Raw genomic sequence first — 12,287 nt, 5'->3', positions numbered from 1 at the left:
ATACTTTACATCTTTCACTTCCTTCGATGATAGTAGTAGGATGATAAGCTAGCAAGCACAGCAAGTGGAATTTAGATTGGATATCAAATGGTGATACAGGTAGAATAAATAAGTGTGCTTTGTTTTGTATCTCTGTCGTGGAATATTAATATGCCATGTCATTTATTGTTTTAAATTTGTTTACGTTTCTACAATGACCTTTGATTTTCCGTTACAACTCTCCCGAGGCACCTTGACTTTGCCGCACTCCGCCTTGGTTGAAGCTGTAAATGTGCTCAATTTTCCGTTACAACTCTCCCGAGGCACCTTGACTTTGCCGCACTCCGCCTTGGTTGCAGCTGTAAATGTGCTCAATTTTCCGTTACAACTCTCCCGAGGCACCTTGACTTTGGTGCACTCCGCGTGTCCGCCTTGGTTGGAGCTGTAAATGTGCTGGTGCCGTACTCTTGTGTAAAATCATGATTGATTTCTATTCCATAATAGATTTTTCTTGTCCCCGCGTTTGGAGTATCCACTTTCCTATGTAATGGAAATAAAACCAGAATGTGTATTTTAAGTGGTATCATATTTTTATCTTGGAAAATGAAGTTATGTGAGTTTCAAGATAACTTTTATGACTGTGGATTGAACTTGTTTCAGTTCTGGAATGATTTGCCACCGCAAGCACGGCGGGAGCTTCTAAAATTGGATAAGCAAACCCTCATTGAACAAGCTCGCAAGAATTTCTACTGTTCAAGGTGCAATGGGTTGCTTTTGGAAAATTTCAAGTCACTGCAGCAAGAAGTTTCAGATATTGATTGTCTGAGTTCAAGTGGTGAATCAAAGATTAGGCAGCAAAATGGATCTCAGGATCCATCTGTTCACCCTTGGGGAGGTCTTGCAACAACAAAGGATGGCATCCTTACGCTTATTGACTGCTTTATGAAAGCTAACTCGCTACGGGTGCTCCAGAATGTAAGTGTAAACAATTGTGCCATAACTCGTGGTTCATATTTTATTTTGTTCTCTGCATTGGTGAACTAAGGTTGATAACTACTTTGATATTTTCGTATACTGAATTAGTGATCCTTATTTGTCTGAACTAATCGCTCTTTGTTATATCTGAAGCAATCTCAAATCATGCATGTGGCTGTGGTTTTTACTCACAATATTTAATTCTAGATTAGACATATTTGATCACTCTATTTCCTAATGCACCCGCCATTTGTTTAATCAGGTATTTGACAATGCACGACTGAGAGAAAGGGAACGAGAAATGCTTTATCCTGATGCATGTGGTGGGGGTGGCAGAGGATGGATTAGCCAAGGGATGGCTAGCTATAGCAGGGGGTATGGAACAAGAGAAACATGTGCTCTGCATACTGCCCACCTTTCATGCAATACACTGGTGAATTTCTGGTCAGCATTATGCGACGAAACTAGATCTTCTCTTCTGCGGATGAAGGAGGATGATTTCATTGAAAGACTAATGTTTAGGTGAGCAACCGAGCATAATGGAGAGGCTTTTCGTTTCATGCTAGTTCAAGTTAAAAGACATAAAACACTACTCATTGAACTAGGTATTCAACTTACGGACAAAATAACTGAAACCGAACTCTGCTTATATCCACCATGTGGAAGATGCACTAGAGAACAATCTTAGCAAGTATTTGTAATGTCTTTTTTAGTTCCACTGGATATTTGTATAGATATGGTAAGATCCTGGCGAGTTTTACTGTCGACCGATTGATTCCATTTAAGCCTGCTGGGAGTTTGAGTAAATTTGTCCTAAAATGCTGACATTTGTTAGTATTTTCTGTAAGCTGCTAATAGAAGAGTTAACAGTTCAGAAATTTTTATTTAACAGGTTTGATAGCAAGAGATTTTGCCGAGATTGCCGAAGGAATGTTATCCGTGAATTCAAGGAGCTGAAGGAACTGAAACGCATTCGAAGGGAACCTCGCTGCACCAGTTGGTTCTGTGTTGCGGACTATGCTTTCCAATGCGAGGTCAGGGTGACTGACTCCTCAATGTTGACCATGCATTAAATTGAGTGGCATTTGGTTAGAATTTCTATGAAGTTAATCTGGTTTCTCTTATTTGCAGGTATTTGAGGATTCCGTCATAGTTGATTGGCGCCAATCTATATCAGAGACAGATGGGTCTTATCATCACTTTGAATGGGCTATTGGGACAGATGAAGGACAATCAGATGTTTTTGGCTTTGAAAATGTTGGGATGAAGACCCAAGTCCAAAGAAGTGGGATTGATCTTGATCAATTTGAAGATTATTTCATAACTCTGAGAGCCTGGAAGCTCGATGGCCGCTATACGGAGATGTGTGTAAAAGCACATGCACTGAAGGGCCAATCTTGTGTTCATCACAGGCTGGTGCTGGGAGATGGCTTTGTGACAATTACAAAGGGTGAAAGTATCAGAAGTTTGTTTGAGCATGCTGAAGAGGCCGAGGAAGAGGATGTACGTGACATATCACTTATGGTAGCTTACATCTTTAGCTAAGATAGGCTTAATTGAGAGCATTTGTAATACTGACTAATGAAAATATGAGCAGGAGGATGATGCCATGGAAAGGGATGAAAATGATCTTGACGGTGATGGCTCTCATCCGCAGAAGCATGCCAAAAGTCCTGAATTGGCAAGAGAATTTCTCTTGGATGCTGCTGCAGTGATATTCAAAGAACAGGTAATTGATTGTCAAAATCGTCTCGAGAGTTATTGGAAGCAGTACTTGTATAATGAATGATTCTGATTGCACAAAGGACAAGAAATATATGTTTACAAATAAATTATGAATAATGTCTACCAAATTAAGGTGTCTTAGCAGTATATTCCAGCTTACTAGTTGATCTTCAGCAAGATACATTATTCCTTGGTTTCAATCTTACAAGGAAACTACAGTAACAGTGTAACACGCCAGTTCTCGTTATTCGTGATATGAAGACTTCTAGTGGTGTATGTCATCTGATTTCTTTACCTCAGTATAGAAGTAATAAATGTGTTCTCTTTCTGTTGATCAATGGATTGTTTTGAGGTGATTGATACCTTGGATTTTTTTTCTTTTGCTTTACTTTTCTTACAAAGATTGAAAACTTTAGTTGCTACTTGGGTTGATACATTTTTTACCTGCCACACACATAGCTTGTGGACAAGCTCTTTTTCTGCCATACTATTGGTGTGACTGTAGTCACCAGCAAGCATTCAGGATTTGTTGAGGAATTAGACACTCATACTCCAAGCATTAATTGTATACTAAATTTTCTTTGCAGGTTGAGAAAGCTTTTAGAGAAGGCGCCGCCCAGCAAAATGCACAAAGTGTCTTTGTGTCTTTGGCACTCAAACTTCTGGAGGAGCGAGTGCATGTAGCATGCAAAGAAATCATTACATTGGAAAAACAGGTATGTGTTATATGTGCAAGTGCAAATAAATTTTGGGGAAGGTAGTTTCATTTGTATTTGTGAATATCAATTTTGTGGACTCCTTGCAGAACAAGCTTCTCGAGGAAGAGGAGAAAGAGAAGCGTGAAGAACAAGAGCGTAGGATGAGGAGGAGAACAAAAGAGAGAGAAAAGAAGCACAGGAGAAAAGAGAGGCTGAAAGAGAAGGAAAGGGACAAGGGGAAAAGAGACGAGTTCAAAACATCAGACGACATTTCATCCTCAACTCTAAGCAACTCCTCGACATGTACTAACGACGAATCAGGAAATACTTTTGGCTCCAGAGCAGCTAGTGAAGAGGAAGATAATTCCACAGCTGTGGCTCTGTGCCACGCTGAGATTGAATCTTCATCCATAGAAATTGATGGACAAAACAATATAGATTGCTGCGATACAGTGACCAAATGTCCTCCAGTTAATAGCAGTGAACCTTTCACATCCCAGCAATCAAAACCATCACGGAGAAATCTGAGGTTGAGAAAGGACGTTCCTCAAGACCACTCCTCTTGTTGGTATGATGACGGCCGAGATGAATCTAGAAGTGTTGGCAATATGCAGTGGCGATCAATGGAAAGGATGAGAAATGGTGATGGAAGTTGTAACTCGGTGTGTAGTACAAATAACAGAACAAGATATAGGCAAGACTACAATTCTTGCAGCTGTGATCATCAGGAAAGTTACAAAACAGAGGACAACTGTTTTTTGCCAACAGCTAGAGCAGGTAGGGAGATGAAGATGGCAAAGAAAACAGGAGTTGATAAGCCTTTAGTGCAGTACCGCCGTGTTGGTAGTACACACGAGAGAAATGCAATTCCAAAACAAGTATGGGAGAGAATGGATACTCGGAAAAAGACTGGCTTAAATGACACAGATAATATGTCAGGATCAGTTGACAATGTCGAGTCACCCAAACCAGTGGAATGTGATACCAGTGGATGTGAAAAGCTTGACGCAGGACGTGAACCACTAGACCAAGCTTCTGAAAGGTCCACTGATGTTTGTAAATCAGAAACAGATCAGCCATATGGACAGCGTGAGGAAAATCAATCTGCTTGTTCTGATGGAACTCCTATGACGAATAAACAAAAATGCCACTCAACAAATAATGAAGGTTCTAAGCCAGACGAAGAGCTCATGACGAACTCTGCCAGTTCTGATGGCTCATCTTCATGTATGAGCGAGGCAGATAGAGAAAGCAGTTCAAGCAGTGTGACGTCTTTGAGTGCTCATACTCCAGAATCATCATCATCTGACTCAGAGGAATCTTCGGAGAGAGTCAACATCATTACAGAAGCTCCATCGACAAGAACTGCTTCACGTTCTTTGTTTGAGACGTGTGCAGGAAATGGTTTCAGAGAATACCACCCAAAAGCCACATGCCCGCCTCACAACGACAGATTTGGATTCAGTGTACTCCCCTTCCAGAATCAGTCATCGCATCAGCAGAACATGCATGCACCACCTGCATATTCACCGACCACAATTGGGCCACATAGTCACTCGTGTGCTGCTCCAACAAATGGATACTTCCAGTATGGTCAGCCACCCAATTTCTTCTCTGGTCCAGTCGGATTCCGAGTACCTGGGAACGGACCTGCTGATTTCTCGGTGCAGTACAACAATGTACATCGCTACCCAGCTCCTGCTTTTAGTTGTATTCACCCAGAGCAAATTCTCAAGACACCGGCCAGCTTCAGAGTCATGCCTCCGCCTCCCCTCCCCCCTTACCGACATGGAACAGCGCCAACTGGTGGTCATCCTTATGGAGGCTTGAATCCAGACAGGCTTAATTCCATGTTGAAGCCGATGGGCCCGAAGGATGCTCCAGATGGTAACAAATTGCCTGACAAAAGTGCATCCTTCTCGTTGTTCCAATTCAACCTGCCGATAGCTCCGCAAGGCCCACCGTCACCCAAAGATGGTAAGAGCGGAGAGTCGGTAGCAAGGATGCCGCCATTTGCTCCGGTTCAAGCGCAGCCATGCTCCAGAGAGCAGACAGATGTGAAGGAGTATAATCTGTTCTCCACCGATCAAAGCGGCTATTTCCCTTTATCCCGTTAAAAGCAACACACATGGGGGACGTGCTCTTCTCATTTTTACTGTCTACAACTGTATACGGTGAGTGATTGTATCAACCGAACGAAATAAAGGATGTTTTGAGTGGTTTTTCTGTATGCTTACGTGCCTTCAGTTTTGGACTATAGGGCCGGGAACTATATCTTTTATACATTTTTTTCTTATATTTTCCCTTTGTGTGTATGAGAAGATAGTGTATCATGTAGCCTTTTTGATTTATAAACGAGGTAAATTTCCAATTCCTTTTTCGTTCTGCTTCAGTAGTTCCTTTTTCGGAATGCTGAAGCTGTCATGTGAATGAGTTGGTTCCTGTGTTTTTTTTCTCTTTACATTTTTTCCAGCTGTTTTTATCATCGCTTACTTATTCTGCATGGGATGAACTGCTGGCCGAGAACTATCCCGGTGATCACCTGGAGCAAGCACAAGCAGCGTTATTAGGGATGTAAATGGGGAAAGTGAACTATCGAGCTAACTAAAACCAACTAAACGGGCCTGCGGTGCTGTTTATTCCGCCATTTACATCCCTAAGCGTTATGCCGGTGACCTTAGAGAAGTCGTTAGATCAGCCCTGTGGCTGTGCCACAATTTGTTTTGGGTATCTCATGTGCTCTGTGGCGCAGAAACGTATGCGCTGCTCACACCATGCTAATCTACACTTTTTTAGACAAAAGGTTCTAGATTAGCCCCGCTTTAATTTAACGAAGCCATCAACCTGGTAGGAATTACAGCACACCAACAGACCACAACGGCCAAACTGATGCAAAGGGGAAAGCTAACAACAAGAAAAACCACCACGAGCATCCAAGAGTAGTCAAAACGACGAACAAAGCTTGAATGGTGATGCACGCCACACATTGGCACTAAAGAAGGTCATGGCAGATGCAGCACAGCATGGCACAACCAATCATCACAAGGGTTTGAAGATCATGGTGTCTAGAACAGGACACCTTCCTTCTCTAACACTGAAGGGGAACCCTATCCCCTCGCATTGGCTCGAAGGGCGTCGTACTGTTGGAGTATAGAGACGCTCACCTGAGAGCAAGAAGGATGCCAACCTCAAAGCCTGAAGCAGCCTCAGAGCGACCTCGATTCGGGCACACCTGGCCGACAGCACCACTGCTGTCCAAGAACGACCAAGTGGGACTGGAAAGCTTCCAGGAGCAATTGTCGTCGAAGGAGGCAGCAGGGCACCGAGGTGAACGAAGAGCAGCAAGGCAACCGACCACAATGGAAAACTGGGAGCCTTCGGCTTCCGCCACGCCACTGCTGCCGTAAAGGGGAACCCTATTCCCTTCCGGCTTCTGCCCGCATCGAGGATGCCGCACTACTGGAACTGAGCAACGCGAGCCACCACCGGAGAGCGCCATCCATAAACATGCCGACACCTTTTTGCATAGGCACTATGCCGGCTGTGACGATGGAACTGATGAACTAACACAAGCAAAACTGAAGTTGTGGCTCTCTGCACATCTTGCTACTGCAATGCAAGCCTTTGCTCTGTGCGGAGCAGGTAGTAGCAAGGTGCAAGACACAGGGATGGTCTCGGCCAGATAGGTTAGGAAACAGATGCAGAGATAAGTAGATAAACACAAGTAATCTTGCAATTTCCTGCGTATCTATGAACAAGCAGCTCGCTTAAACGTGATGTAGATAATACCAGTCTACGCAATCTGTCTTACAAAAATGTTTCACCCTTGGAACAGAAGAACAGCAAGGTACAGCGATGACTCATCAACGAACTCTGCCATTTCAAACTTGCTCCCATCTGCAGCCTTCTCCAGAGAAGACCTACTGGGCAAGTCCACGAACACAAGGTCCGGATTCTCCCTGCGGTGTTGCGCCAGGCTCTGCCTACCTTGATCCAAGAAGATGACGACTCTTGCACCTAGGCGAAACGAAAAGAAATCAATCGAATTATAAAACTGAGCACAAAAAAGGTTTTGCATCCCAAAAGTATTTTTTGTGCAGTAAAACACACAAAGCCTTAAGATTTCAAAACTAAGGAGTTGTTTGGTTCGTGATTAAAACAACCTGCAGTACCCTGATAAACGCCTGAACTCGAGGTGTGGCAAGGTTGGGGAGTTTTGACTGGTGCCTTATTTGAATAATAACAAGAATTGCATGCAGACAAATCTTACCAACCTGACTCTTATGTGTGAGGTTGTCACTAGACCGTGAGGCAAATTTATATGACAACGAAGCACAAGATATATTACTAACTGAACTAACACTAATATTACTTGAAGCTTTGACTGAATTCTCAGATGCAAAATATAGTGAACATAATACCATATGCATACTGCAAATCACCTGGAGGGAACTCAAGGTTACCCTTGTTTCCAACTGGAACTCTAAGTTGACTTTGCAGCACAAGATTAATCGAACAGAAGTAGGTGACTGATTTAACTAATGAGCGCTGTGGATCTTGAAGTGGAATGAGCAGCATCCATCAACCAAAATCTGCTACTAACTTAAAGAGTTGCCTAATGACTCAGGGACTAAAATAACAAGAGTATACTACCCTTCTTGAGAAAGAAGGTATGACAACATACTAATGGATAAAGTTAGCGTGCGGTCCAATACATAATATATCTGTTCAATTAAATTCCTTCAATGCTTTCCATGCAAACTAAATTGACAAACCATAAATAGTACTCATTCAACAATTTGCTATCACATTACAATATAGGATACAGTACATAACCAAGTTTATCCAGGCAGTTCATGTAAATGGCAATGCAACATGTTAATTAATAACCCTCCGAAAGAACGCAACATGAGAACCCTGGCGGCCTATGCCAAACAGCCAGCCGAAACGCGTAAGGACTAGGTAGCTCCGATTCTGCCAACGAGCCTTGCAGGAGCCAGGTCGGCCAGGATGCCCATTCTTGTGGGCATGTTGTAATGTTTTTCGCCCGGCCTTCCTCAAATTAACCAGGCAACTCTTTTCTACCTTCTTTTAATGAACCGGAGCCCTAAGGGACACGGCTTCAACAAGAAAACATTGGTGATCTAACAGGCCAATCTGACCATTGAAACCCACCAATTTCTACAAATAATGTGCCTTGTATTGTAAGGTCTAAGCATCACACATACCATCTCAAAAGCAGTACCCATTAGTGAATCAATAAGGACGCAGAGATATGATATCCATCTAGTCATATCGGTACAATTTATGGAAGGAAATGCACAGTAATGTCGTTGATAAACTCAGACTGAAAAACAAGAGACGAAACCAGATAAGGCAGTAGCATTTCAGGAGGTCTCTCACCTTTGCAGCACCTCTTGGCGAGCGACCTAAGCAGCGCCGCCGGCGAGACCCCCATCCCGGGGAAGTAGCACACGAACACCACGTCGAACGCGTCGAACCTCCCCGGCACGGCCTCCACCACGCCGCCTCCCTGGCCCCCTCCCCCTCCCTCCAAATGGAAGCACCTCACCTGGTCGTGCTCCTCCTTGATCCCGCCCAGCACGTACAGCGACTCGTGCGCCGCGACCAGGAGCTCGCAGGGGGACTCGGAGAGGAGGGCGCTCACGAAGGACGCGGTGGGCGTCACGGCCAGCACGCGCGACGCCGGCGAGAGCGCCCCCGCGGCGAGCGCGCGGGGGAGGTGGGAGCCGGAGGCGTTGAGGAAGGACCAGTCCTTCTCTATGATGTCGTCTATGGCGACGCCGTCGGGGACGGCGGCGAGGGGGGCGGCGCAGGAGAGCGCAGGCGCGAGGCTAAGGCGCAGGGGTTTGGGAAATTTGGGGTCAAGGTGCCGCGGTTGGGATTGGGGCTGGGGGGTTGGGCGGAAGAGAGGGCAGAAGGCGAGGGAGAGGGAGGTGGAGGTGGAGGCCATGGCGGGTGGGGGTGGGCGGTGGCGGCCGGAGGATGACGGGGGTGGAAGAAGGCCCGCAGCAACGGAGTACACAGGGGCGTCGGCCGTGCAGTGGGTGTGGGTGTGGGAGCGTCGGAGCGGAGTAGGCACGAGGATTTTGTGGGCCGGGATGGCGAAAGTATGGCTGTTTCGAAAATCACGGCCTCGGTCTAGCCGGCTGCCGCGGTACTATGGGTCATTTCCGTTTCAGCTATATCTTTTTTTTACCCCTAAAAAAAGCTATGTCTTTTTTTTGAAACGTTTCATCTTTTTTTTAGGATCTGTGACCTTTATTAAGTAGCAATGTTTAAGGGGATACAGATAATGTCGGGCAAAACAACAAGCCACACATGGCGCCCGATGGAAAGAGAAGAAGCTGCCTTAGCTAAAGAATGTGCTTCTACATTGTGTTCCAGCTTCTCGTGAATGATCTTGAAGCCTCAGAAGGATTGGCACTGGTGGCTGATGTTGCTCAAGGTCATGGCATGCCGACAAGGCGCTGAATTGGCAATGTTGACGACCACTTCTGCATAGTCTGTGGCGATGCAAATCAAGCTCAGATGGCGATTAGTGGTCAGTGTTATGGCTTCATTGCATGGCTGAGCTTCCAGTGTCGCCGGATCGACAAGGCCAATGTAAACGACCGCAAATGCAACAAAAAATTGCACCTGCTAAAAGAAGGCAGGTGCAGGATTACACGCACCCGCTCCCTCCTCATGCGCATGATTTGGGCCTACCCATGTGCGGGCGCGTTGAGCCCCTTTTTTGTTTCTTTTTTTTACTTCATAATGTTAAGGATTTCCAAAAAATTGAATTTTAAAAAAGTTCAAGAATTTGAAAAATGCTCTTGGATTAAAAAAATACTCTCAAATTTGGATGTTTTTTTGCACAAACACGTTCGTGAATTTGGAAAAAATGTTCGTGCATTCAAAAAATGTTCATGAATTCAAAAAAAAAAATGATCACAAGTTTCATTTTTTTGCAAATTTAAAAAATGTTTGTTGATTCAAAAATTGTTCACGAGTTCAAACAATGTTTCTGAATTTCAAGAAAAGGTCCGCAATGTCTACAAATACGAAATAGATGTTTGTGAATTTAGAATATGTTCACAGTTTTCAAAAAATGTTCAAAAATTCAAAAAATGCTCATAAAATTCAGAAAAGTTTCACATTTTTTAAAATGTTCATGAATTCCAAAAAAATTGTTCGTACATTCCAAGAAACATGAATTTTGAAAAGAAATGTTGTTCAATTTGAAAAAAATGTTTGATAGTTTGAAAAAAATCACCACTTCAAAAAATATGTCCGCGAGTATGGAAAAACTGTTCTCATATTTCAATAAATTTCTTAAATTGCGATTTTCATAAAATTTCATGAATTTAAAAATCATTTGTGATTTTCCTAAAACTTACGTTTTATTAAAGAAAATCTAATTTGAAAAAGAAACAAGCATAAGAATGGGTGGAAAAGCAAAAACAAACATCATAAGAAAACATAAAAGAAAAGGTAAAAAGGAAAATAGGAAAAAAGAAAGGAAAAACGAAAAAAATGGTTCAAGGTCTTACGAAATAAAGACATTCCTCACCTATGTTGTTCAGAATACCACCACATAACCATCATTTTTGGGCCGAATTTGGACTGAACAAAAGCAATTGAGTTAGTCATTTGAATATTTCTTGCCAACCCATGAAAAAAAAACATTGCCAACCAAGAGGTTCTAGAACCTTTCCAAAACCGATGGGGAAGAATCTAGGAATGGGTCGGCCCATAAAGAGGACCAGGCGTGCGAGCTGGTAGACGCTAGGTCACTATTCAATGACCTACACGTCAAATATGACTCCGAGTTGTTGTTCTCAACAAAAAACAAAAAAGCTATGCCGTGCTAATCCTATGCCTATTTTGGTCTTCAATTAACTTTTCAGTGTGAACCTATGTCAGAGAGGCCTTTGCTAGGCCTCCTAGCCCAACAAAATTCTCGTTTGCACAAAATAATGTAAAATATTTAATATATGAAAGCACATACAAATCACAAAATCAAAACGGGCCCTTCTCAACGAAAGGTATCACTGCTTGTGCAAAAAAGAAAGGTCCAAAACCAGTAAGGGAAGAATGTGAAAGACCACCCAGCAGGTTTGACGTATGTTTAAAATAAAAAGATGCAATACATCAAAATGTACAAAACTGCCATGCAATACAGGCTAAAACTGCCACATCTTGTAAACCAAAAGGGAAAAAGAATCGCATGGTTTGTTTCAACAAAAAATGCCATGTTTCAAAAAGATGGATAAAATTTGTCGTGGTCCATAAAAAAATTGTCGTGCTACAAAAAATAAAGCTGCCATGGTAAATTAAATTTTGAAAGTGGTCCAAAAATAAGTTTTTTGGGGTCACGAAAAATTGCCAAGTCCATACACCAAAAATTACATGATGCATAAAAAATTGTCCTGACCATAAACTAAGTTTTCCATTGCCACATAAATAGTAATTGTGCCATGTTGCAAAAAAGAAAGGAATTTTCCGTGGTCCTAAAAACATGCATTAATGGCAAAAAAAAACCTATATTTTTGACATGGTGCACGAAAGGGGTGTCAATTTTCCATAATGCACACTAGATGCTAGCCGTGATGGTTAGAAAAAAGGACTAAATGCAAAAAATGTGTGAAAGTTTATGGAGATGACAAAATTCCGTCTCATTTGTGCCACCATGATGGCAAAAATGATGTAAAATCGCCATGCTACATACAAACCAATTTCCATGATGCTCAAAAATAATAAAGCATCAACTAAATTGTCATGGTTCAAAAGAAGTGAATATTGTCGCGAGAAGAATAAATTTGCCATGAGCAATAAACTCAATTTGCCATGGTCAATTGCTAAATTTGTCATGATACATTAAAAATATTGCCATGGGCGGTTACT

At 42.8% G+C, this 12,287-nt stretch overlaps 2 protein-coding genes across 2 annotated transcripts; one reads left to right on the top strand and one right to left on the bottom strand.

Moving 5' to 3' along the window:
- Nucleotides 1–567: 567 nt before the first annotated feature.
- On the top strand, nucleotides 568–5,757 carry LOC125552404. The gene is made up of 7 exons (XM_048715950.1): nucleotides 568–954; nucleotides 1,217–1,476; nucleotides 1,847–1,988; nucleotides 2,086–2,457; nucleotides 2,552–2,683; nucleotides 3,267–3,395; nucleotides 3,485–5,757. The coding sequence occupies exons 1-7, from the start codon at nucleotides 583–585 to the stop codon at nucleotides 5,492–5,494; spliced, it is 3,417 nt and encodes a 1,138-aa protein (XP_048571907.1). The 5' UTR covers nucleotides 568–582; the 3' UTR covers nucleotides 5,495–5,757.
- A 1,329-nt stretch (nucleotides 5,758–7,086) lies between these two features.
- Nucleotides 7,087–9,460, bottom strand: LOC125552405. The gene is made up of 2 exons (XM_048715951.1): nucleotides 8,781–9,460; nucleotides 7,087–7,394 (listed from the first exon to the last, which is right to left on the bottom strand). The coding sequence occupies exons 1-2, from the start codon at nucleotides 9,349–9,351 to the stop codon at nucleotides 7,198–7,200; spliced, it is 768 nt and encodes a 255-aa protein (XP_048571908.1). The 5' UTR covers nucleotides 9,352–9,460; the 3' UTR covers nucleotides 7,087–7,197.
- Nucleotides 9,461–12,287: the final 2,827 nt, after the last annotated feature.

Source organism: Triticum urartu, chromosome 4, assembly GCF_003073215.2.
Source record: "Triticum urartu cultivar G1812 chromosome 4, Tu2.1, whole genome shotgun sequence".
Classification (NCBI taxonomy): Eukaryota; Viridiplantae; Streptophyta; class Magnoliopsida; order Poales; family Poaceae; genus Triticum; species Triticum urartu.
Note: the sequence above shows the minus strand (reverse complement) of the source record. Positions and strands in the feature narration are given on the sequence as shown.